The 27,911-nt window shown below is 45.7% G+C and overlaps 1 protein-coding gene across 2 annotated transcripts in view; it reads left to right on the plus strand.

The window, feature by feature from the left end:
* The first annotated feature begins 11,581 nt into the window (after window positions 1-11,581).
* RIC8A (RIC8 guanine nucleotide exchange factor A) overlaps window positions 11,582-27,911 on the plus strand; it is a 42,486-nt gene continuing 26,156 nt past the window's right edge. The window contains exons 1-2 of one of the 2 annotated variants that reach the window (XM_073570852.1): window positions 11,582-11,770; window positions 25,311-25,358. In XM_073570852.1, the coding sequence (XP_073426953.1) occupies window positions 11,687-11,770; window positions 25,311-25,358 (132 nt within the window). In that variant the 5' untranslated portion in view covers window positions 11,582-11,686. The remainder of the gene's footprint in view (window positions 11,771-25,310; window positions 25,359-27,911) is intronic. The other variant, XM_073570853.1, reaches the window with a different exon arrangement.

The raw sequence follows: 27,911 nt of genomic DNA on the forward strand, positions 1-27,911 counted from the left end.
ATCTTCAGACGCTGGCGTTTTCATTAAATCCCAACCACCTTGTTTGGATAGTTAAACGCAACATATCTTCTGTGCAGAGCAGAGCTCAGAATACTGAGCCCTGTATAATCCCGCCCACACCACTGATTGGCAGCTTTCTGTGTACACTGTATCAGTGTTGGGGGCGTAGTTGGACCAGGAGGCACGAGACATCTAGTCCTTTAGTGATAATCTCCTGCTGATAAAACTCTGATTGTATTGAAACAGCAAAACACAGCCCAGTAAGTAACACTTCTCTGGAATCGGGGTCACTGTCCTTGCACTGTGCTGCTCTTATATAACAAACACCTGCTCACAGATTCCCTTTAGCTTGCTACTAATTACTCCCAATTCTTTTTTTTTTTTTTAAAGAAAAAAGTTTTAAAAGTATGTAACATGCAAGACACAGCAAAATTAAGTCAGATCTCAGATGTAAGAACATTCATTTGCCAGAACCCCAAATTTATTCACATTCCACACTCTTAAATCAATTATTTCAGACCCTTCAGCAGACCCCTAAATTAAGGCCGGGGTCACACTTGCGAGTGTGATGCGAGAAACTCACACATCAATACCTGGCACTGCCACCGGCACTCAGGATCCGGAGTGTGTGGCTGCATGTATTTCAATACAGCCGCACTGTCCGGTCTGAGTGCCGGCGGGTATTGATGCGAGAGACTCGCCTAAGTATCTCACATCACACTCGCAAGTGTGACCCCGGCCTGACTCAGTTGACAGATCAAACTTCTAGATTAATCTGACCCCAGTGTGAAGCATTCCATATGTTATAGCAGTTAGAGTAGTGGAATTATCTGTAAGGCCGGCGTCACACTATAGAGGAATACGGATGAGAGAGAGGCGTTAAAAAAATGCATTGCACACGGACCAATGATTCTCTATGGGGCAGCTCCCATCAGCCGTATATTTCTCGCGTATATTTTACGGGCCGAGCCAATTGCAGCATGCTGCGATTGTCAGCGTATTACTCCCGTAGTACGCCAATGAAAGTCTATGGGTGCGCCAAAAAACGCATTACACACGGACCACACGTGTGACTTGCGAGCAATACGCAGGTCTTTTGGCAGGTGACAGGAAATGGGCCAATCCATCATCAGGAAGCTTAGACATGCAAATTAGCTCAAAAAGCGCTCCAGACATCCAGGAAGTACGCCTCCACAGAGTACAGCAGCATGTCTACCCACATTAATGCGGAGCTGTCAATTGTTTTGGTCCAGGAAAGGCCCGAAATTTGGGACCAACGGGATGCCCATTATTAAGAACGGGCCAGAAAAGAGGCGGCATGGAGGCGCATCTGCGGGCAGATGTTTACAGATTTTGGTGAACGGCCACGTGAGGAGCAGCAACAAATTCATAAGTAATTGCCTTTTTTACCAATCATCTTGAAGGCCAGAACTAAGCTTTTTTCAAAGTAGCCCCTAAAATCCTATACTGTGTATGTAGTTATACTTATTTGTAATAGAAAATTTAGGAGATATAGCACACCCTACTAGGCCACATGACTAAGTGAAATGTTACTAAAGTTGCTTGGCACATTTCCCAAAGGTAAAATTACATTTTGCCTTCACATTCCAGGTGAGGATGTGATGAGACGCTGGCGCAGCATCCGTGACCAGTACCGTCGGGAAAGACAGCAGAGGGCCAGGAGTGGGACAGCTGCACCGACCAAGCGAAAATATATTTATTTTGACCGCTTATCTTTTTTGGCACCAATTATGGATCTCAGACCGTAAGTACAGACATCACACCACATGACTCACTCATATGCTGTTTAGGGTCAGAGCTACATGTTTTTTTTTATTACATTTCCTAACAGAACTCAGTCCAACCTCACAGAGAGGGAGACGGGGTCGAATTCTGAGGCCATTCTAGACCCTGTCGGGGGAGGTGAAGAGGTGGCTGGCCCATGTTCTGAGCCTTCCATTTGCAACACCCATGTTCCACCAGCACCAGGGCCAGCATCTGTTTCTGTACCTGGTCCAGAGCCAGCAGATCCACCAGCACCCGGCACCGTTGAAGAACCCGGCAACAGCAGCAGCCCTACTGTCCATCTTGAGGGCTCCCCCCAGCCTGCAGCCGTAGGCCGCCGTGGGAGACGTAGAAGAGATAACACTGCCTCTGATACCTGGAGGCATGTAGATGTGGCGCCCCCAGGAGTATGGTCGCCACAGTGGCATTACTTTCCTCCTAGGGAGTGTGATGTCATGCTTGGAAGCAATAAAGGGTCTCTCTGTCAGGTGAATTCAACACACAGCATGGTTCCCACTCCAGGCCAGCAGAGGGAGCTCTGAACCAAAACTGGGGGAGGAGCTTCTCTCTGGGGGCCAGGAAGGGGAAGTTAGTGAGTTCGTGTGAGGAGGGCAAAGTGTGTGGACGGGAGAAGAAGTTGTATGGATACTGATGTTCCTGCAGCAGAAACCAGAGGAATAGGAAGCTGTAAATGCTCTGTTCCCACATAAGACTCGGAGGCACAGCAGCAACGTGTGAGACAGAAGAAGGAGGCTACAGCTGTCTGCCATACGAGGGGGTTCTAAAAGAGAGCAAGCAAGGGGAACTTCAGTGTAACGCAGTACTGCAAGTACCTCAGATAAGCACTAGAAAGGAGACTACACAACCCAACTGCATAGAGAGATTCCTGAGTTGCTTCCAGGCTGGCCAACTCCTGCTCCATCTGTAATCTGGATCCTGGACTGCCCTTACAACGCAAAGTAAAGGTAAAGGAAACTGCACCCTGTTGTGTCATTGCCTTCTTCCTGCAACCCCTTCAGCACTGCTACATCTCTGTGCCTAACACTGCACCCTCTTCTTCAACACCTATTACTACTGTCCTGGGACTACAGCTCTACCTGTGGGGAGCCATTACATCTTGCTGCCTTATACCATCTGTCCCAGAGTATCTGCCTGCAGCGTCGGCTTAACCCCTTCATTGCCGATCACCACAGGTGGCGTCAGGTATCATCAACTGATAAACTTTAATCAGCCATATTTTACCCCTTTTACATGGACGCCCAGGGCCACGGACCGGTTCACCGCTACTGTGACACTTCCCTCTGAGGTATCAGCCCGGTACCGAGTACCCCAGTGCCCTGGCGGGCGATCCATAGACACAGGTGTCCTCAATTACCTGTCCAGGGCTGCCCAGGATAAGGGTAAAGAGGCATATTCCTGAAGCCTGGCCCGGTACCTCTGTCCCCTACCCCGTGAGGTGAGGCTACGTGTGCGAGGATCCATTCAGATCCTAATTGATGCATGCACACACCCCAATGCCCCATATGAGGTGTTTGAGTTTCTTGAGAGGTGGCAGCTCTCGCCCCGTAACCGTCTCCGCCTTACCCCACACCCAGATGTTCCGGCTCAATTAGGATCTGAAGTTCCTCCTGCACGTGCGCCTACACCTCAACCCATTCCCCCCCCAAACCAACCTTGCCCACAACAGGGCCAAATGGCGGCCTATAACCAACCTGCCCAATATGGCCACTTGTACAGACCTGGTGTTGGAGGCTGGCCCCAACCTGGGTTTGGACGACATGGTCATATTGGGGGGTATGATGGACGTGGCTACAATCATCCACAGGAGTATAATCTCCATTTGCCTTATGGCCACTTTGGCGCTCAGCTACATGACCCTGGCCACATATTACCACAGGGCCAAGATTATCCAAACAGGGTGATGGTCAAGCTGGGAATCCCACCCCCCAACAAAGAGATGAAGGCCTCCTGCCCTCACCTCCACCAACATACCAGCAATTATGAACCAAAATTGCTGTGTTTTTTTGCCCTTAGCAAATGAAGGTATATTTGTATATATTTTGTTGTACAAATTATGTATAATACATAAAGGCCCACATTTTATGGGCAATATATGACATATGACAAAAATATGGTAAGCACTATCCCAAGTTTACTTTAGCATTTCTTAAAAACTTGAAAAAGCAAAGTTTGTACTCTTGTTTCATTATTTTATAAAAAATGACCTCTTTACACATCTTTAGGCCAAATTAACAGAATACAAAAACAATATTAAGGAGACAAAACAAATTTATATATCAACACATAAGAACATCACAACAAAGATACAGCCTGATCTTGCCAGGTTGTAGCACCCTGAGGTGAGACAAAATACTGGGTGAACACATCACGGACTTTCAGTCCTGAGAGAGGACGCCGTAAAAGGTGCACATGTGGTCTAGGCCTATCCCCATTGTCCATCACACCTTCAGCCACATGAGATGAGGAGCAATCATGCAGTCTAGGGAAGTTATGGAGGACCACACAAGCTTTGATGACCTCATTGACGTTGGCTTCACTCAGCTGAATGGCAGGCTGGAGGACACGCCATTTAGCACAAAGAATGCCGAAGGCGCACTCCACCAGTCGTCCGGCACGTGATAGGCGCAAGTTAAAAATCCTGCGCTGGTGGTCAAGGTTTCTGCGCGGGTATGGCCTCATTACATGCCTGGTCAATTGGAAGGCTTCATCCCCCACTAGGCACCGCTTCTTGATTTGAGCCTGGCAGCTGACCTGGTTGGTGGTAGGTCCAACTGGTTATTGCGCAGCCGCAGACCTATAATTGAAGAATTGAAGACTCTACAATGTCTACAATTATAAACCTGTAGTGACTGTCAACCAGAGCCAACAAAACTACAGGGAAATATTGTGTATAATTATAGAATTGGGACCCTGAGTTTGACGGCTTACGCAAACGGCTGTGCGCCTCAAATCCCCTGGCAATCCTCAACCAGTCTCCCATCTTGGGCTCAGGCATGACCACTTGATGAAGTCTGGTCCAGATTTGTGAACATGTAGCCCGGACTATGTCAGATATTGTCGATCGCCCAATCAAAAACTCCAGATGGAGTGCTGCATAAGAAAGCCCAGTTGTGAGGAACCTACAATTAAACAAATGGAGAAAATATATACAATACTACATGCTAAAGGATGCACACATTACATATAGGTCACCAGAACAGTGGGTAAGTAAGAAGCTAGGTTTACACTACATATACACACGTAACACGGCTATGTAATGTGTAATAAAACATCATAGTATTCTTGCTTAGACAATAGATTTGGGAAATCTTAAGAATGTCACTCAGCAAAAAAAGGGGTCACTGAGTAAGATAATTCTTTAGAAAATGAATCATCTACATACATTCTGAAGCTGAGGAATACATACCGTAGCGTAAGGAGAAGGCGCTCCTCAGCAGAGATACATTTGCGCATCCTGGTGTCCTGGAAGGTGATCTCTGGGCGCACTGTCTCCAACAAAACATCAAAGGTAGAAATGGTCATCCGACAATAGAGGAAAAACTTGTCGGGATGTGTCCTCAGAGATGCATAAAACCTGTGAAAATGGCCTTTATTTAGGCGTTGTCTCAAATGCGGATGCACCCACATTCGTCTCCTCCTCCTCGGATCCACAATCACTGGGTATGGCTGGCCAAAGCGGTGGGACAAAACCCAGTTGTACAGAACACGGTCAGTTGGGGTGAACTGAAGTGTGTCTGACATGTTTGCGATCAACCAGCAAGACACCAACACAAGCACAGCACCAAAATGGGCAGATTGGAGGCTGGCACCTGGTGTAGAGGCAATAAATAGGGGTGCTGGTGAGGATTTAAATTATGTGCAGGCCTCAAAACCGTTAAATGTCCATTTTGCAAGGTTGCGAGAAAAAAACGGTATACAGATCACATACGGATTACTTACATGGGCAAAATACGCGGCCACACCCTGACAACGGATGACATATGGATCACTATTTATTGACCATTTCTGCGTACTACGGACGTAAAATATGACTGTATTTTTATACGTTGTGTGTGATTCCAGCCTAATTGTAGTGTTCTCATAGTCAGCCGTTCAATTTGTAGCATGTTTCCAGCTGCTGAATGAGAATACATAATGCCAGGACCTCTGAAGTGTGGCATTTAAAGGGAATCTGTCACCCCATTTTTGGTCTATAAGATGAGGCCACCGCCATTAGGGGCTTATCTACAGAATTCTGTAACGCTGTAGATAAGCCCCGATGTAACCTGAAAGATAAGAAAAACGAGTTAGATTATACTCACCCTGACGTCCGGTCCGGTCCGATGGGTGTCGCGGTCCGGTCCTGTGCCTCCCATCTTCTAGCGATGACGTCCTCCTTACTTCTGCCGCGGCTCCTGCTCAGGTATACTTTATCTGCCCTATTGAGGGCACAGCAGAGTACTGCAGTGCGCAGTCGCCGGACCTTTCTGACCTTTCCTGGCACCTGCGCACTGCAGTACTTTACTCTGCCCTCAATAGGGCAGATAAAGTACGCCTGCGCAGGAGCCAAGGCAGAAGTAAGAAGGAGGACATAATCGCTAGAAGATGGGAGGCGTCGGATAGGACCATGACACCCACCGCCCCCGCCCCCCCGGTAAGTATAATCTAACTTGTTTTTCTTCTCTTTCAGGTTACATGGGGGCTTATCTACAGCATTACAAAATGCTGTAGATAAGCCCCTGATGGCGGTGGCCGCAGCTCATAGAGCAAAAATAGGGTGACAGATTCCTTTTAAGAACATTAAACCCCAGATATACTGTACACATTGTGCAGGACTCCATGTGTTACAGCTGGTGACAGTAGGAGCATCTATAATTGCGGTGTTCTCATAGTCAGCAGCTCAGTTTGCAGCATGTTTGCAGCTGCTGAAGAAGAAAGTGGAGTGCTAAGACCTCTGAATTGTGTCACTTAGAAATATCAAAACCCAGATATACACAGTGTGCAGAACTCCATGTGTTACAAGCAATGACAGTGGGCACATCTATAATTGTGGTGTACTCATAGTCAGCAGCTCAGTTTGGAACATGTTTCCAGCTGCTGAAGAAGAATGTGGAGTGATAAAACTTCTGAAGTGTGGCATTTAAGAGCATCAAACGTGACATATACACAGTGTGCAAGACTCCATGTGTTACAGCTGGTGACAGTAGGAACTTCTAGAATTGTGGTGTACTTGTGACGCCCCTGAGGCTCAGTCGCCACAGAGGTACTGCACCTTCTCCTAAGGTGTAGTGCCCCACCACCTAGGTAAGTTGGGAACTCCTTGCCACACTCCAACACCTGCACCCCACACACAGGATAGTTCAGCAGGACCACATTGCGGCTCCATGCTTAGAGGGTAGCAGAGCACCTTTTGTGGGTCCTTGCTTCGTAACACGAGATGTGCTGGGAGGTGGGTGGAGTTAGATATAAAAGGTTGGGAAGGTTTAGAAATAGAGGTCAGTCTGACAGAAGGTCAGTGAGGAAGGAAGCCACTCGGGCGGAATGGGGATCCCTGGAAGAAGGGATGGAGGAAGGAGTGCTGCAGCTGCTTCAGTGATCTGAGCCAGCTGGCACGGGAAAGGAATAGAAAGAGAAAGACATAGAACTGCAACCTAAGCTTCCATAAGAGAGAGAAAGAACAGTGCGGAACGAAGGAGTAGGAGAACAGAGAGGAGTTGTGGGTTGGAAGAGGAACCTGCCTATACTGTAGGCTCTCAGCGCAAGGCCGGGGCCCGGTCCCCAAGGTTGTATGGACACTTATGGGTCTGCAGCAGACACCGGTGGAGTAGTTGGCTGTAAATGTATTACTCCCATCTAAGACTCGGGGCACAACAGCAACTGAATAGAGAGCCAGGACTCCGGAGAAGGGAGTCCCCGAGAGAGGCTACAGCTGTCTGCCATACGAGTAGAGTTGTTAGGAACATCTGACAGGAGGAACTTCAGAGTACCACGATACTGGAACTATTCACACTTTAAGGCGCAATAGAGGAGTCGTTCAGGAAAGGTACATGTTGGCGGAGTGTTGGAGAGGAGAATCCTGACTTGCCCGGGAGGTTGATTGAGTCTCTGCCCCGGAGGACACGGCACGGAGGTAGGCACCAGTGTGTACCACGGACTGTGAGTAAAGCTTTGGAACTACAAGCCCTGGTGTCTTCCATTCATTTGTGCGCTAACACCGTCAGCACCGCTACATCTGGGTACCAGCATTCCTCACACCGCCTGCGCCTATACACTGCCCTGGGGTTACAGCTTCACCTGTGGGGAGCTACACCATCTATGCTGCAACACACCATCATCCCCACAGGATCTGCCCGCAGCGCTGGCTTAACATCTTGCTTGCCAAACACCACAGGTGGCATCACGAACTATCACGTAAACTATATCACAAACCACCATTGATTTGGGCGCCCAGGGCCACGGACCGGTTCACCGCCGCTGTGACACCACATCCCCCTGATACCGGCCCGGTACCGAGTATCCCACAGCCCTGGGAGGGCGACCCATACTCATAGTCAGCAGCTCAGTTTGGAACATGTTTCCAGCTGCTGAAGAAGAATGTGGAGTGCTAAAACTTCTGAAGTGTGGCATTTAAGAGCATCAAACCTGACATATACACAGTGTGCAGGACTCCATGTGTTACAGGTGGTGACAGTAGGAACTTCTATAATTGTTGTGTACTCATAATCAGCAGCTCAGTTTGGAACATGTTTTCAACTGCTGAAGGAGATTGCTCAGACCTCTGAATTGTGGCATTTAAAACCATCAAACCTCAGATATGCACAGTGTGCAGGACTCCATGTGTTACAGCCGGTGACAGTGGGAGCATCTATAATTGTGGTGTACTCATAGTCAGCAGCTCAGTTTGTAGCATGTTTCCTGCAGCTCCAGGAAGCTGTGGATTGCCAAGAGCTCTGAAATATGGTACCGCATGAACATGCAGCACAATGACCCAACCCTACTTTGAATAATGAATCCAAATATACCCTAATATCAAAAGAAATGAGTCTATTGTGACCTCTGGTACAGACAATTTGGGGAACCCCTACAGAAGTCCAAAGGAAATCCCGACAGAACTCTGGTATAACCTGTGTGCAGTGATAAGAATAAAGAGCTGTACAGATGGATGAATCATATCCCCAGGGAACCCCAGTCTGACTGCATGATACATAGAATTGTATATTATATATTTTGCATTCAGAAATGCTTTGCATATTTCTTCCAATAAAACACTGACATTTCTCCATCCTACATGTTATCTTCCGCTTCTCTAAATAAAACCTCCGCACTCATGGCGGCATTATTATTTATAGTACCACAGCATTGCTGTCAGTGCCAACTCGTGTTATATGTGCCTGCCCAGCTGGCGATGATAGGCACTTTAAAGTCACACTCAGGAGATTATTTAGCCTCAATACAAACACAAATTCCAGTATGGTGGGGCCAGGGGCACATTTGATTAGATCACTGAATGAACATTTGTAAATTGTACCATTTGTTTAAATTTAAGGGAAAATTGCAGAAACATTTCACTTGGATGGAAGCAAAAGTTTGGGTGCACCTGGGACAATATAAAGCAGATTATGGGTGCACATTTTTAAGAGTCACCTTGGAAAACCAAGGAAAAATGTAATTGGTGTAATTGGGCAATTCAAGACATTTAAACCTTGGCCCCAGAAACTCCCCCAACATATCCCCGATAGGCTGGAATTTGCTAAATACTTCCTCTTTCTGGTCTGCTTGCGGGACTAACATGGCAAAATTGGGACATCTGGCTTTTATACACAATGATTTTTTTTGGAGACGTTGCCACAAAATGTTTACTTAGGGGCAGACATTGAAGAACATGTATGTACGAGTAGGTACTGAAGGGAACTTGGGGGGCAGACAATGAAGGGGACTATAGCAGCGTGCAATGAAGACAATCATGGCGCAAACACTTAAACACTTGGTCTGGACACCACTGTGGCATCTAGAAGCAGATACTGAAGAGGGTACTCTATGGGGTATTCTACAGAAGGGGACATCTAGGATAAACAATGAAAGGGGGCATGTGGGGCATTCTACAGAAGGGGGCATATGGAGTAAACAATAAAAGGGGGCATAAAGGGGTCATACGGGGTATTCTACAGAATGGTGTATCTAGGATAAACAATGAAAGGGTTACATGGGGTTCTCTACAGAAGGGGGCATATAGGGTAAACAATGAAAGGGGCATATGGGGCATTCTACAGAAGGGGGCATGTAGGGTAAACAATGAAAGGGGGAATATGGGGTATTCTACAGAATGGGGTATCTAGGATAAACAATGAAAGGGTTACATGGGGTTCTCTACAGAAAGGAGCATGTAGAGTAGACAATGAAAGGGGGAATATGGGGTATTCTACAGAAGGTGCATATAGAGTAAACAATGTAAGGGGCATATGGGGCATTCTACAGAAGGGGACATCTAGGATAAACACTGAAAGGGGGCATATGGGGTATTCTACAGAAGGGGCATATAGGGTAAACAATGAAAGGGGCATTCTACAAAAGGGAGCATGTAGGGTAAACAATGAAAGGGAGAATATAGGGTACTCTACAGAAGGTGCATATAGGGTAAACAATGAAAGGGGGCATATGGGGTATTGTACAGAAGGGGGCATATGGAGTAAACAATGAAAGGGGGCATATGGGGTGTTCTACAGGAGTGGGTATCTAGGAAAAACAATGAAGGGGTACATGGGGTTCTTTACACAAGGGGGCATATAGGGAAAACAAAGAAAGGGGCTAATGAGGCATTCTACAGAAGAGGCATATAGGGTAAACAATGAAAGGGGGCTTTCTACAAAAGGGGGCATGTAGGTTAAACAATGAAAGGGGGAATATAGGGTACTCTAGAGAAGGTGCATATAGGGTAAACAATGAAAGGGGGCTTTCTACAAAAGGGGGCATGTAGGTTAAACAATGAAAAGGGGAATATAGGGTACTCTAGAGAAGGTGCATATAGGGTAAACAATGAAAGGGGGCATGTGGGGCATTCTTCAGAAGAGGGCATATGGGGTAAGCAATAAAATGGGGGCATATGGGGTATTCTACAGAAGGGGGTATCTAGGATAAACAATGAAAGGGGTACATGGGGTTCTCTACAGAAGGGGGCATATGGGGTGTTCTACCGAAGGGGCATGTAAAGAATGAGATGGGTCATATGGGGCGTTCTACAGAAGGGGGCATATAGGGTAAACAATGAGAGGGGTCATATGGGATAGACAATTAAACTGTCACTTAAGGGAAGGCCCTAGAGGGGTTTTTACATGCAGACAAAAAGAGGGAACATGTGGCACAGAATGGCAGATTCTGAATGGGCATCAGGGACATACAATGAAGAGGCATTAGATTTATTTTTGTCTCAGTCCAATTTACATTTTTTTAGCCTGCTTTAATTTCCTAATGACCTGACCGTATGTTCTTTGTAATACAGTTTCAACAACATTGGAAACTATAAAAAAATTTGAGTTATTTTTTTTTCTGCTGGGAGTGGGGGTGCACTTATTTTTATAGATGCTGGAGGCTAAGGTATTTTTTTCTAATCCACATTAAAGGAGAATGTCAGCACAATTGCCAGTGCATGCAATAATGGCAGAGATATGAGGCTCACACACAGATTATTGGAATTGCTCCATAGTAATGTAGGAAGCTGCACACGGATTGCCCTGAGTTGGGAGCTGCAGGGATGATTGACAGCTCAGCTCCCAGGCAATCCCCGCCTGGAGTGACGTCACTGTGTCAGTGCTGAGCAGAAGGAAGAGCAGCAGAGCCTGGTCCACTTCCTGCAAGCACAGGGCAAGCAGCAGGCAGTGCAGGCACACAGTCTTCCCTCCCAGCCATGGATCTGGATGCCATCCTAGACAAGCTGTTGACTGGAGAGCAGGAGCTGGTGCAGAAAGCCCTGCTGGAGTATAATAAGGAGGTAAGGCATGTGCCAGGGTAGCAATAAGGATCATGTCTGGATGCAGGGAGGAGGTGGCAAGCACTTATAGGATTGCCTTCTTCTAACCCTAGATTTGGGGGTGGAGGGATTGCATGCTAATCCTATCTACAGTGCATTAATGTTTTTTTCTTTTTCTTCTCCATTTTGTCCTAAAAATACCCATTATTCCGAAAAAGAACTGTACTTTCCCGTCGTGGGGTGTACTCATTATATGATCATAACGAGCTGTGAGTAATGTGACAAATAGTTAATTTTGTATTAATTGGGTGATGGGCATATTTTGCTAGTCAGACTAGTCGGACGTACCCGACTGAGCGACCCTTGCTAAATAAGAGAACTGCAAGTTGGTAATTGCCTAATAGGATATAACAGGGTTAGTTAAGAGTAGCTGAAAGGGTGTGCTTCTATCCATGCTTCTCCACCGGATGTGGAATATTGCAACTATGCACTCTAATAGGGTCAAAGTGCAATACCAGACAATACCTATTGACAAGGGTGGTGCTGTTTCTAGGAGGAAAAAAAAAGTTGACTTTTTTTTTCTATTTTGGAGAAAAACCTATCCTACTGAGCATTAAAACGCCTTTTCGACTACTTTTTTTTAACTCTAATATATTTTTTTTGATGTCAAGCAAACAGGAGGCTGACATTTGGGATCACTGGTGATTTTTTTATGCAGGGTTAAAATGTCTGTATTGGTTGTTCCACCGCCGAGACCCCATTCTGCACAATAATGGAGGGGTGACCCCTGTTGAATAGCAGTCATACATGCACAGTGCTGCTGCGGCCAATATTTACATAGATGGGGGTGCACACTATTCGGCTAGTTCTATCTGCCCCACGCTGGCATCTGTAAGGCTGGCTTTCCACATGGCACAACGTGATCCGATCCTTCCTTGGCCATAATTAGTTTCTTGCATGGCAGTGCGCCGCCACTCCCTATTTAGCCTTTTTTATTGATCCACTTTCCTCCTTTTTCCACTGTAAAATAATAGGTTGCAATAATAATAATATATAGTTTTTTTGCCCCGGTAGAGTCATTTATCATTCTCATCTAGGCACCCTACACTTTTTTATTTTATGTACGGTATTTAATGAGTTTTCCTCTCCGTGATTAATAGGGATGTGGCCGGCGTGCGAATCGGTAGCGTGTGCCACGTTAATTAGGAGGAGAGGAAAACTGTGTGGGTGGAGAGGATGTGATTGGATTGTGCTGTCTGAGTGGAGAATTCCCACTTGGATCTTCATAGTCCATCACGTGAGACGTTTCCGGGTCACCTTGCCCATAGAGATGGATAAAAAGTGCATTGGATTCGTCTGCACAGAGGTTTCTTCTTCCTGAAAATTCCATGTGGGATTTTTTTTTTTTTTTTTTGCTGTTTAGGAGGTCAGATTTACTTTTTGGAAGATATATTGGTTTTCGCAGTACCCTTGATAAATTGAGATAGCTACAAATAGATTTGCATCTGGTTTAGACAATTCCCAATGTTGGTTCACAAATGGCCATTTATTGCATTAATAAGCCAAGTCCTACGGCGAAAGTCACTGTTTGTAAAGGATCGCCACCCTGGGAACTAGAGTGCGACTTTAAGTGGGGCATGTGGATGCACCCTTCTACGACATCCATAAGTCTCCTGACAAGTGTGTTTTAGCAAATACTGGCAAAATTTGCACTCTCTAACCTATAAACCCTGAATTTGGCCCTCTAGTTTTGTTTCTACTTTTTGCTAATATTTTACATAAAATATGAAAAGAAATATATACCGTATATACTTGTGTATAAGCCGACCCGAGTATAAGCAGACCCCCCTAATTTTGCCACAAAAAACTGGGAAAACTTATTGATTTGCGTATAAGCCTAGGGTGGAAAACGCAGCAGCTACTGGAAAATTTCAAAAATAAAAATAGATACCAATAAAATTAATTGAGACATCGGTAGGTTAAATGTTTTTTAATATCCATATTGAATCAGGAGCCCCTTTTAATGCTCCATACAGTTCATGATGGCCCCATAAGATGCCCATACAAAATACACCCCATATAATGCTACACAAAGGTTAATAATGGCCCCATAAGATGCTCCATAGAATATGCCCCATATGCTGTTCCATAAAGGTTATGGCCCTATAAGATGCCCCATTTGCTTCTGCAAAAAATAACATACCTTTCGTCCCTGGGGGCCAGGTGTCAGGTCCTGAGCAGGCTGAGACATCGGCCCGCTATGGGGGACAGGTGCCAGTGTCACAGCTGGCTCAGGACCCAGCACCTGAGATATTCACCAGTCCCCGGTCCATCGCTGCTTTCTGCTATCTGCTGCGTCCTCTGTCAGTAACGTTCAGCCAGCAGAGGACGCGGCGCGCACTAACCACGTCACCGTGCGCTCTGCTGCCTAAACGTTACTGACAGAGGACGCAGCAGACAGCAGCAAGCAGCGATGGACAGGTGAATATTGGATATATTTACCCCCTCCTGGCGTGGTCTCTGCAGCCCCGGTCTCCCATCCTTCCTTCAGTGGTCACGTGGTACCGCTCATTAAGCTCATGAATATACGCATATTCATGAGTTTAATGAGCGGTACCACGCGACCGCTGAAGGAAGGAAGGCTGAGGTAGCGGTCCTGCTGCTGAGTTGTTACCCTCCTACGACCCCCTCCATGTCTCCTGATATACTGACCTGTCTCCTGGTAGCGCCTCAAGCCTCTGGACACTATGCTGACAGACACAACAAACCTTCTTGCCACAGCTTGCGTTGATGTGCCATCCTGGATGAGCTGCACTAACTGAGCCACTTGTGTGGGTTGTAGAGTCCGTCTCGTTCTATCACGAGAGTGAAAGCACAACCATCATTCAAAAGTGACCAAAACATCAGCCAGAAAGCATTGGTACTGAGATGTGGTCTGTGGTCCCCAACTGCAGAGCCACTCCTTTATTGAGGGTGTCTTGATAATTGCCAATAATTTCCATCTGTTGTCTATTCGATCACACCAGGCTTGTTTGATGTGCAATTGACTTCTTATAAATTCAGACTCTAAGGTCTGTCTGACCTCGATCTGTCTTTCCAAGGATGTCGTCTAAGGATATTATCTGAAATAATGCCTGAAGTGACCAGAAGGTACGACTAAACGCTGCATTTAAATGTACTAAATTTCTTTTGCCTTCAAAATGACTCTTACCATGATGACATACGCTGTAACGGTTTTGGCTCCTTTAATCCTCACTCTCCTTCGCTATCCACAAACCCCAGCACCCGCTAACCAAATAGTAATCTCTCCTTCCCTCTTGCCTCCCCACCTGAACTCCTCAACCTCAGAGCTCTCCTAATAAAATACAAAATAAGCCACCCACCCTCCTTCCCCCACATGCTCTCCCTCTCTCTGCTTCTCCTCAATGCTGGCGACGTATCTCCCAACCTTGGACACCCACAGCTCATACCTCCCGTTACTACCCCCTTCTATCGTTCCCAAACCAACACAAACACCAGAAATCTTTCCCACCTCAAATCCGTGCCCCTGACAACCACCACCCTGCTCCCACTCTCTGGATCACTCTGGAATGCCTGCTCCGTCTGCAATAAACTCCATGTGATTCATGACCTCTTTACCTCTCGTAACTTTTCCCTCCTTGGCCTCACCGAAACATGGCTGACACCCTCTGACACCGCCTCCGCTGCTGCGCTATGTTACGGCGGCCTCCACTTTACCCACACTCCTCGCCCTGGCAACAGACATTGCGGAGGAGTGGGCCTTCTCCTTTCTTCTAACTGCACCTTCAGGCCAATCCCACCTCTTCCCTCCCTTGTCCTCCCCCCTCCCTTGTCCTCCCCTCTTTTGAAGTCCACTCCATCCGCATCTATTCTCCCTTCAAACTCCAAGTGGCCGTCATATACCGACCTCCAGGCCCGACCACTTCCTTTATTGACCAATTCTCTACCTGGCTCCTTCACTTTCTCTCTGCTGACATTCCCACCATCATCATGGGTGACTTCAACATCCCCATTGACACCCACCAGTCGGCAGCCTCTAAACTCCTGTCCCTTACTTCATCCCTTGGACTTACTCAGTGGTCGTCCTCAGCCACCCACACAGATGGACATACATTAGACCTGGTCTTCACCCGCCTCTGCTCTCTTTCTAACTTCACCTCCCCTCTCCCTTTTTCTGACCACCATCTACTCACTTTCTCATCCCTGTCCTCCTCACCTGTCACCCACGTCCAGCAGCATGCGCACCCCCGCAGAAACCTCGCACATCTAGACACTCGCACACTCTCTGAATCTATTCTACCACTGTCCTCCATAGCTTCACTCCACGACACTGACACTAGTTTCTATAATGCCACTCTTCATCAGCCATCGACTCAGTCGCCCCTGTCATGCATAACAGAGTGCGACGAACCAATAGACAACCCTAGCACAATAACACCACTAAAAATCTTCGGCAAGCATCCAGAATTGCAGAACGGCGCTGGAAGAAAACACATTTGCAAGACGACTTCACTGCACTCAAACAAGCAACACTTGCATTCAAATCAGCTCTCACCTCTGCTAAACAGGCCTTCTTTACATCTATTGTATCTTCCTTATCCCACAACCCCAAACATTTGTTCAATACTTTTAACTCCCTCCTCCGCCCACCACTGCCACCTCCGACTTCCCTAATCTCTGCCGAGGACTTCAAAAACAAGATATACCAAACACAGCAAGTCTTTATTGCCCAACCACCTCAATCCCTTTGTATACCAGACCAATGCCCAAACCCCATAACCTCTCTCTCCAACATCACTGAAGAGGAGCTTAATCGCCTCTTCTCCAAATCGCACCTGACAACCTGTGCACTTGACCCCATCCCACCTCCTCCCCAACCTCACCACCACACTTATCCCATCCCTAACCCACCTCATCAACTTATCACTAACTTCTGGTACCTTCCCTTCTGCTTTCAAACATGCCACAATCACACCTATCCTTAAAAAGCCAACCCTCGATCCAACAGCAACGTCCAGCTATTGCCCAATATCGCTGCTCCCATTCGCTACTGAACTTTCCTCCCACCTCTCATCTAACTTGCTCTTTGACAATCTACAATCTGGCTTCCACCCCCATGATTCCACTGAGACAGCCCTGACCAAAATTACCAACGACCTACTGTACATACAGCCAAAGCTAACGGACAATACTCTATACTCCTGCTTCTAGACCTGTCCTCTGCTTTCGACACAGTTGACCACTGCCTCCTACTACAGATCCTCTCCTCCTTTGGCATCAAAGACCTCGCCCTATCCTGGATCTCCTCATACCTTTCCAACAGCACATTCAGCATCTCCCACTCCCACACTAACTCCTCATCCCACCCCCTCTCTGTTGGAGTCCCCCAAGGCTCTGTTCTAGGACCCCCTACTCTTCTCAATCTACACACTTGGTCTGGGGCAACTCATAAAGTCCCACGGATTCCAGTACCACCTTTATGCAGATGATACTCAGATCTACCTCTCTGCTCTCCAGAATCCCAGAGTGTCTGTCAGCCATATCCTCCTTCTCCTCTCGCTTCCTCAAACTCAATGTGGACAAATCTGAACTGATCCTCTATCCCCCATCGCACAGATCTTCCTTACCCGACCTTTCTATAACAATTGACATCACGCTTTCCCCCGTACCGGAGGTCCACTGCGTCGGAGTAACCCTTGACTCTGCCCTGTCCTTCAAACCGCACATCCAGGCTCTCTCCAGCTCAAAAATATTTCCAAAATCCGTTCCTTCCTCAACCCTCAATCTACTAAAATGCTTGTGCATGCCCTTATCTCCCGCCTCGACTATTGCAACATCCTTTTCTGTGGCCTCCCTGCTAACACCCTCGCACCTCTCCAGTCCATTCTCAACTCTGCCGCCCGACTAATTCATCTCTCTCCTCGCTACTCCTCCACTTCTCCCCTCTGCAAATCTCTTCGCTGGCTCCCATTCCCTCAGCGTATCCAGTTCAAATTACTAATACTGACCTACAAGGCCATCTACAACCTGTCTCCTCCATATATCAATGAACTAATCTCCAGATACCTTCCCTCAAGCAACCTCCGGTCCTCCCAAAACCTCCTTCTCTCCTCCACACTTATTCGCTCCTCACCCAACCGCCTCCAAGACTTCTCCCGAATAGCCCCCATCCTCTGGAATTCCCTGCCCCAACACGTCCAGCTATCAACCACACTCGGATCCTTCATACGGAACCTGAAAACCCACCTCTTCAGGAAAGCCTGCAGTGATCCCCGCTGCCTCCTCACTACTACTGGAGCTACCGCCTCACCATCACTGGAACTGCTGTAACCCCCCAACCTACTGTCTCCTTCCCCACCATCCTGTAGCATGTAAGCCCGAAAAGGCAGGGTCCTCTCTCCCCTCTGTATCAGTCTGTGATTGTTAGTTTGTTTGCTGTAAGTGATATCTGTAATCTGTATGTAACCCCTTCTCATGTACAGCACCATGGAACCAATGGTGCTTTATAAATAAATAATAATAATAATAATTCCATTTGCACAACAGCATGTGAAATTGATTGACAATCAGTGTTGCTTCCTAAAGCTGGAGTCACACATAGGCCTGTTTCACACATCAGCTTTTTGTGTCAGTTAAAATCCGCCGAAATGGCGGAAAGCGGATCCGTTGCTAACTGAAGTGAACGGATGTCACCAGACCGTTTTTTTGACGGATACGTGGAATGAAGAATTTTAAAGGAACCGCAGTAAGAGAGAGAGAATATTTTTCCGTCCGCCAGAAAGGATTTCAGGGTTAAATTTCCGGCTGACTTCCTTCCTCCGGGCATGCGCACTGTAAAATGCGGATCCTGCAGCAAAAAAAAGTTGCATGGTCCGTCCAGGCATGTCGGCGGACGCAAAAAATTTGGCGGATCTGCAAAAAAAACGGATGGCCATCCGTCAAGATCCGCCGGTTATGCAACTCAATGGGGAAAAAACCGGATCCGCCAAAAAAAATTGCGGATCCGTTTTTTTAAAACACTGGCGGATTTTGACTGATGGTCAAAAACGGAAGTGTGAAACAGGCCAAGCGACTCATCCAGCGATCCTGACAACGATATCAACGTGTCAGGATCACTGGTGAGTCGCTATGTGATCGCTGGTAACTAACGTACACATCGGGTATCCAAGGGACGTGCGTCCCTTAGATGCCCGATGTGTACGTTAGTTACCAGCTCCCTGCATCAGCGCGCTGGTAACTAACGTACACATCGGGTATCCAAGGGACGCACGTCCCTTGGATACCTGATGTGTACGTTAGTTACCAGCAGATCGCTGGTCTCCCGCCTGTCACACGCAGCGATGCGTGCTGGCCAGCGGGAGACCAGTGACAAAAGAAATGTCCAGCGGTTTCCTACAGCGATCAGCGATACCGGCAGGGGGGCCGGTCGCTGATTGCTGTCACACACAGTGATCTCGCTGGTGAGATCGCTATTGTGTCACAAAACTTGGGACTCAGCAGAGATCGCTATGTGTGACGGGGCCCTAAGTGGACAGTTTGATTTCACAGAAGTTAGATTTACTTGGAGTTATATTCTGTTGTTTAAGTGTTCCCTTTATTTTTTTGAGCAGTGTGTATATACACTGCTCAAGAAAATAAAGGGAACACTAGGCTCTCTTACTGAGCAGACACATGGATGTTAGTGACCTTCCTATCAATTCTACCTGTTTTATTCCATTGGCACAACAGCAGGAGAAGTTGAATCACAAAATTTCCACAAGCGAGAGGAGAGGCAGATAAAAAGTGTGCAGTGTAACTGATTAAATAATATCTTGGTTGGTACTTGGTGCCTATGCAGAGCATAACAGCAAATGACAAACTCATCTTGACTGCTGCGGTCTGTATAGGAACTGGCGTCAGGGACCAAGATGACGAGACAGCACGCCACTGCTTTCTCATTTATTTCTTATCTGCGTCTCTGTACCGCTCCAAGAAAAAGCAATGCTTGCTGGCTGAAATTTTGCTCTCCCATAGAATTTCTGTTCTAGAGATAGATGTGGACTTCACCTGCGGGACCCATTTTTGTCCGACCTCTTCTATTGGAGTACAACTTTCTGGGTCCAGATGTTATTGCAAGATCGCCCATAGAAGTCTTCGGAGCCTCGGTGTTACCGGGTGATTTTAATCCTATTACTCTAGACTGAACAAAACTGGAAAGTTTGGGGGTGGCAGGTTTTTCTTTTTGCAACGAGGGGACTGGGCAGGTTTCACCCTTTGCAACGCACAGCAATAACACATGCAGTGGAAAATCTCCGCTACCGATGCGTATGCCCCCACCGTGGAAATCATGCCTCAGTTATCCTATGAGACTCTCCTGGGTAAATCATGAGTGAAATTTTGACTATTTTTTTTTTTCTTCCCGGTAATGGCAGCATGTTTCTGTGATGCTGAAAATGGGTCGAATGTAACCTTGTGGTGAACAATTCCACATCATGAAATATTTACTGCTGCCGTAGGAGGAAGCTTTGTCTTTAGTGACATTTTATGTCGTGCTGTTTGTGATTTAAAGAGGATTTCTACCCTGTAGATAAATGGAAAAGGTTTTCGTTTTCACATGTGGCAGCTGTCTTTGCAGAAGTGCGGCCTTACTGAATTGCCTTTTTATTAACTTGCGACATAAAGATTGTGAAAGCCCAAGTCGTTATTTTTCCTCATACAGGTGACTATCAGTTTAGGTGAGAAAACGTTTCATGTGAACTAAGGCATTGGTTCTAGTGCGCTCCGTTTTGGAAACGGACCCATAATTCGCTCCTCTAAACGTAGCCTCCTTGTCAGTTTATGGGATGGACTCAAAAGGGCCAAAAATTGTGGTTGCTCCTGTAGAAATCTTTTGACTACAAATGCAAATATCTCTGCAAGTTAAACACAAAATGCAAATATTTCTGTAAGTAAAGCAATCGGAATTTGCAATTTTGACTTTTTTTTTCCCCTATATATGGCCCCTTGTGATTTCTGTGGAAATCCTCGATAAACAGAAATCTGTCTTTATTGCCCATAGCAACCAATCACTGCTTGGCTTTCAATTCACTTCATCTGTTGAATATATGAAAGCTGTGCTCTGATTGGTTGCTATGGTCAGCCAGTTTTGATAAATGAGGCCTAGTATGTTATTAGGGCAAAAACTAGTACCCCAGCACAGTTGTATTAGTGGGTGCAATCAATGATATTGTATTCACCTGAACCCTCTAAAGTGTCAAGACAAAGTTTACCGAAAAGACACAATTCTTTTTTTTTTTTTTTTTTTTTTTTTTTTGGGGGGGGGGGGTGGACTTTTTATGTAGCCATAAAGCGGCCATATCCTCTCATCTGTATTATGATGGCAAGTCTCGGCCTTACCTAACAGCCTCACGTATGATGTTGTTACTTCAGTCCAAACCTGCAGTCAGACCGGGACTTGTGGTCAGAATACCTCTGAGAAAATATGGCCCCCTATGAATTATCCCTTTCTATGGAATTTGAGCTGAATTCACATGTCCATAGTGTACAGTCTGTGTGCGGACCACAATTTGCAGACTGATCGCAGGTTTTCAGAACCAGGAGGGTTCAGGTCAGAAGACCATCGGCCAGTTTGTGCATTGTGGTCCGCATACAGATCATAAAACCTGGATGTCTGAATTTGGCCTATCATTATGTATCCCATAACTGCCATCCAGGAGTGAAGTCCACATGTGTTGTCTGCCTATTTTGCCACAATGTAATCCTCAATACAAAATGGCCATTGCATGCAAATTTAGTTGGAAAGTCATGACTTTCCCCGTATCTGTAGAAAACCATCAGTGTCCTCAGTCATCCATACGCAGTATTCATACTCAACGCTATGTGAGGGGGCCGTGATCTGCAGGACTCGGTGTCGTCTACCACCTCGTTATTGATGTCTCGGCCTAGAGACTACACACATATGGCAGCCGGGAGTTTAGATTCTCTTCTCACTTCTCTGTGTTTTTCCTGTGAATAGATACTCTAGTTCATCATAAACAAGGTTTAATTGTTCCCGGTAGGCGCCCAGGGTAGAGATATGTGATTATGTTTACCTCGTGTATGTGCAGCTGCTGTTTGCCAAGAAGTTCACAGTTGTTTTTTTTTTTTTTTATATCAAACATTATACAATGAAACCATATTTATTTTTCATGTATGTGGAAAAGCTGCTCTTATTAATATTGAACAAAAACCCCTTATGATGAAGTATTGTTAGGAAATGAAAGGGTTACTCCCATCTTCATACAAGTGTATTGTGCTTGTAGAAAGAAAAATGTTTGCAATTTACTGCTTGTTAAAATTTCCAGCCTTTCTTGAGATATCATCACTTTTATTTGCAGTTCGTTGCCTAGGAGACCGACCACCTTTTTTCTTTCTAACTTGTAACCACTGAGCTGAAGCTGATTGGAATTAGGGGGGAACAGTGCAGTCCAGCAATCCTGGCCGATTTTAAAACTGTTCTTACAAGCTCAATAAAAAAGAGCTTGTAAGCACTGCGCATGGTCTGCCTCCAAAGTAACAGGGTGTAAACAAAAGTGGTAATATCCCTAGAATAGCTGAAAATTTTGATGGGCAGTAAATTGCAAAATTGCTTGGAACTACAAGAACTATCCAACAATACCCATTTACAAAAATGCCAAAATCAACATTTAGGCTGGTTTCACATTTGCGTTTTTTTGCGCTGGAAAAAAACGCATACGTGCGCATGCGTTTTTCCCCTATATTTAACATGGGTGCGCATACCTGCGCGCTGGCATGCGCACGTATGCGATTTTCATGCGCTGCGTTTTTTTGGGGTGTGCGTTGGTATTTTCCAGACGCAGCATGTTGCATTTTTTGGCCCTGCAAAAAAGCGCATGCGCACGTATGCGCACGTTTTGCGCTAAAAATGGCCATTATAGCCTATGGGTGCGCATATGTGCGCATTGGCATGCTTATGTATGCGTTTTTTTGCACAAGCGGTTTTTTTTTTTAACCATGGAATTTAGGGGTTTGGGTTAGAGTTAGGGTTAGTTAAAGGGGTTTAGGGTTAGGGTCAGGGTCAGGGTTAGGGTTGGGGTTAGGGTCAGGGTTAGGGTTAAGTATGGTTTGGTTAAGGGTTAGGGTCAGGGTTAGGGTTAGGGTTAGGATCAGGGTTAGGGTTAAGTATGGTTTGGTTAAGGGTTAGGGTCAGGGTTAGGGTCAGGGTTAGGGTTAGGGTTAGTTAGGGTTTAGGTTAGGGTTAAGTATGGTTTGGTTAAGGGTCAGGGTTAGGGTTAGTTAGGGTTAGGGTTAGGGTCAGGGTTAGGGTTAGTTAGGGTTTAGGGTTTGGGTTAGGGTTAAGTATGGTTTGGTTAAGGGTTAGGGTCAGGGTTAGGGTTAGGGTTGGTTAGGGTTAGGGTTAGGGTTAGTTAGGGTTTAGGGTTTGGGTTAGGGTTAAGTATGGTTTGGTTAAGGGTCAGGGTTAGGGTTAGGGTTAGTTAGGGTTAGGGTTAGGGTCAGGGTTAGGGTTAGTAAAGTCATGGTTTGGGTTAGTGTGAGGGGCCACCTAATGTTGGAAAAAAACGCAAACGCGGTAAAAACGCACTAAAAACGCATACAAACGCATAAAAACGCTGCGTTTTTTTCATGCATGCTCATAAAAATGCTTGAAAAAAACGCAGCAGTTGTATGCTTTTGTATGCGTTTTTTTAATGCGTTTTTTTGCGGGAAAAACGCGCTGCAAAAAAAAGCAAGTGTGAAACTTGCCTTAGAAAGTTGTGGGAAGCAGGGTGTGTTGCAGTCCGCGCTGCCGAGATTCACAAATCACCTGGGATGCAAGATGTTGTAGCAGTGTACTCCTTTATTTCCTCCTACGGGTTTCGGTGCCCTTCCTGGCACCTTCCTCAGGGATATCCAGGATAGGGCGCCGAAACGCGTAGGAGGAAATAAAGGAGTACACTGCTACAACATCTTGCATCCCAGGTGATTTGTGAATCTCGGCAGCACGGACTGCAACACACCCTGCTTCCCACAACTTTCTGAAGGTTTTTCCACGTGCGAGTGGTTGGTGGAGGTCCTGCAGCAGCTGATTCTGTGATATGCTCTCAAGCCAGTTGTGGGTTACACAACTGGAATAGGTGAGTGGAACTGTATTATACCGCTCATACTTCAAGTGTCACTAGTGATAGGGCACTATTGCGCCTCTTGTTCCCCCCACCATTTTTTGTATTAAAATCAACATTTATCTTTTCAGTTAGTTCCCAAAGGTAATGGATCTGTGGTATTTGCGTGGTTTTTTTTTTTTTTTTTTTTTTTTTAATCCAAATAATTCTAAAATCCAATCTAACAGTTTAACAACGATTTTATAACCTAATAAGTCTGATATTTCATCACCCAGCATGGGACTTCATTATAAAGGTCAAATTCACCAGACCTGAAACAGGAGATTGGGCAGGCAGTACCAATTAATAAATTCTTCTAACTAAAAAACAACTTGTCGCCAGGTCTTACTTGTCCACTTTTTGTTCTTAATTTGTTCCTGCTGCTCCCCTAGGTATTTTTTTTTTCAATTATTTTTTTTTTCAATATACCAAACGGTTCCAGAGATATAGGCCTCTTTTTAATGCAAATTTTTAGGGTCTTTACAAAGTTGCCCACCAGGTAATTATGCAGAGCAACCTGATGACACGACCCCCAGAGAATCTGTTAGCCACATCCCCTTGGTAAAAAGAAAATGCACTAAATAAAAAGGTCCATAACTCTGGAACCGTATGGCGGATTTAAGAAAAAGCATCACTTTTGGACTGTGACGAGAAGAATATCCAATGAATCTGTCTCTTTCCTACATCTATCTTTTGCTCTGTTTAAGGGGTTTTTAACTAAATACATTTATGACCTATACTATGTTCGCAGAGGGTCCCAAAGTCCCCTGTCTGAACAGAGCGGCTACCTTCGTCAGTCCATAGAAGTAACTGGAACAGATGCCGTTTACTTCTATGGAAAGGACAGACAGTCATTTTGTCGGTCGTGTAGATGTCCATGGTGTTTTGGTTTCATAGGCTTATTACTACTCCGTCCACTCAGGAGACTTTGGGACCACCTCCATTCTCTAGTCTGTGGATATTTGATTTTTCCATCTTTTTCATCCCAAAATACCGTGGGAATGGTTTAACACAACGAGAGTTTTTTATATTTCAATCTCTGAATTATGGCAGGGGTACATTGTTGTTTCTGTTGTTGTTTGCTGCTGCTGTTATGTCTCTACATTTCTGCAAAAATTGATGCTGTGGAGTGTGAGCGAGTCAAGCAGCAGATTGGGCAGATGACTTCTAATCTGCTACAAGACTATTTATAGGAAATGTCAAATTTGCAGGATTTCCCATAATTACAATTTCAGCAGAATGTTTATTATTTTCTGTTAATAATACAGCGAGTCGGCGCAATGATGAACTGGACTAATTTTTTTTTTTTGTCCTTTAAATTCCATTTTATTTATAGACTAGCTTTTTTTGTCTTAGTGAATTAATGTGGTTTTCTCTCTTTTTTTTTTTTTTTTTTTTTCCAGAATTCACAATGTTTCTTCTTCAATTCTGAGCAGAGGGAACAGAGAAAGGTGAGAGTGTTTTTTTTATAGGTTACCTTGACATCATGCACATATCTTTGAAGATTTTACCTTTCTAGTTGTACCTTCTCCCTTTTCTGCATTTAGGTTGTGACATTTTAGGTTGACTTGGATATGAATTAGGGCGACTGATGTGAACATTTGGGCTCCTGTAAACGTTGCAACAATATCGTCTTGTTCTCTCTGCCTTTGTCCAGTTCCTATAGGTTGAGTACCTTTGTACAACATCATTCTTCTACGGTCACATTGTAATATTATCCCCCACCCCCTATTTTTTTCCTTTTCTTGGAATGGCAGCAAGAGGAGCTGGAAGAGGTAACATAATGCAGTAGTCTAGGCGTAGACTGCCATAGCGCTGCGTGCACGAGATGAGGCATTCACCTGGCTGATGGGCACATAATGCACACTAATATGCGACGGGAGTAAATCCTGGCACATTTTTGATAGGTCTTCGTGCATTTGCATATGTCACCTTTTTTTTTTTTTTTGCTTTTAACAAATAAATTTGTTACAAAGACATATTGGGATGATTGGTTTAAAGGTCCATTCCGGCAATCGTGGTTTACGGTTCATGTTCAGACCACAATATCTAGCGCATCCACGTCTGTATACGTCAGGTCCGGAGACCTGTGCTTTTGGTTTGGTATTGCCACCCGAACATGGGCTGTACAATACGAACGTCTGCAGTTTGTCTGATTTTAATCGGTAGATTAATTTATCAGGATACATTAGTTCATTTTTGTAAATTGAAGATAATGGCCAAATTCATTCACCCATTGTATTCTGATGGTGACCCGACAAAGTGAATTTCGTGGATCAGCCTGACCTTCTCTGGGGATTTTCCAGGATATAATTATGCTTTCCTATGTTTAGGAATGCAGGTAAGGTGCAGTACCTGACCATGGAGGGCGCCTTATTTATTTATTTTACTCATTTATATAGTGCCATTAATTCCACAGCGCTTTACATACATTTACATCCACCCCTGTGCCCCATTACATAGTGGCTTGTCTCTGCTCTGCACCCATGTGTCCCATTGTCTAGTGGCTCCTCTTTGCTCTGCACCCCTGTTCCCCATTACCTAGTGGCTCCTCTCTGCTCTTCACCCCTGTTCCCCATTACCTAGTGGCTCCTCTCTGCTCTTCACCCCTGTTCCCCATTACCTAGTGGCTCCTCTCTGCTCTTCACCCCTGTTCCCCATTACCTAGTGGCTCCTCTCTGCTCTTCACCCCTGTTCCCCATTACCTAGTGGCTCCTCTCTGCTCTTCATCCCTGTTCATCACTATCTAGTGGCTCCTCTTTGCCTTCCACCCCTGTTCCCCATTACCTAGTTGCTCATCTTTGCCTTCCACCTCGTGCCCCATTACCTAGTGGATCATCTTTGCCTTCCACCTCGTGCCCCATTACCTAGTGGATCATCTTTGCCTTCCACCTCGTGCCCCATTACCTAGTGGATCATCTTTGCCTTCCACCTCGTGCCCCATTACCTAGTGGATCATCTTTGCCTTCCACCTCGTGCCCCATTACCTAGTGGATCATCTTTGCCTTCCACCTCGTGCCCCATTACCTAGTGGATCATCTTTGCCTTCCACCTCGTGCCACATCCTTTTCCTCCCTACCACATGTTTTTGCCACAAAGTCCTGCCACCTAATGTCTTCGCTTTCCTCCGCCAGGTTGCATTCCTCTCCTGCCTCTCCTCCTGACACTTTCTGCACATCCCGTCCAATTCTCCTCTAATTGTCACCTACCACTTTGATTTCCCCCATCACAACCTTACCTCGCAGTGACTCCCCTTTACTCTCCTCCTGCTTTTTTTCCCCCTCTGAGCCTCAGCCAGTATGACCCCTATGTCCCCCATCCTCCTACACTGCTTGACTGTATGGGACGCAGACGTTTCTGATGGCAGTCACATACTGATATTCTAGTGTTGTTGACCAGGTGACATATTTCCACAGTGAAATATTCCACGGCAGTGTTGGATATGTTTATACAGAATTGCCTGGAAGTCAGGCCACTGTAACCCACAGTGACAGACTGCCACTTGTGAAATTGAACAGACATGGATTGTTTTTCTTCTGGCTGATGCCGAGTTCTCAGTGATCACACAGTGGTGTCGTCACAGTTATGCCTGGGGTGGGGTAGGATCCTATCCATCGTCAATGCAAAATGTGCGTCAGCTGAAGGTTTGGTCCAAGTCAAATCTATTCTACCTCTTTATAAGGAACCATTCTTCACAGGTCATAAAAAGGCAATGAGCACTCTAAATAGGACTGACTCCGTACAGATCTACATCAGAGAAGCAAAAAAACATTTAACATTTCATAAAATGTAAGAATGTAAAAACTCAGCACATCAGGAGTAGAAATGCCCCCAAAATTTGGAACTGGGCCCCCACCTGCATGTTGGCAGTTGTATGGGCCTTAGTAGCTTTCTAGATCCTATAAAGATATGTCCCCCTCCATATAATAATGTCCCACGTCCTGGTCCTAGCTACTTTTGTAATAATCTCCCCTATTCTGGCCACCCTTCAAGGGCCCCATCCT

The sequence above is a fragment of the Dendrobates tinctorius genome, unplaced genomic scaffold (genome assembly GCF_039654945.1).
Source record: "Dendrobates tinctorius isolate UK_male_01 unplaced genomic scaffold, ASM3965494v1 ptg000028l, whole genome shotgun sequence".
NCBI classification, from domain to species: Eukaryota; Metazoa; Chordata; class Amphibia; order Anura; family Dendrobatidae; genus Dendrobates; species Dendrobates tinctorius.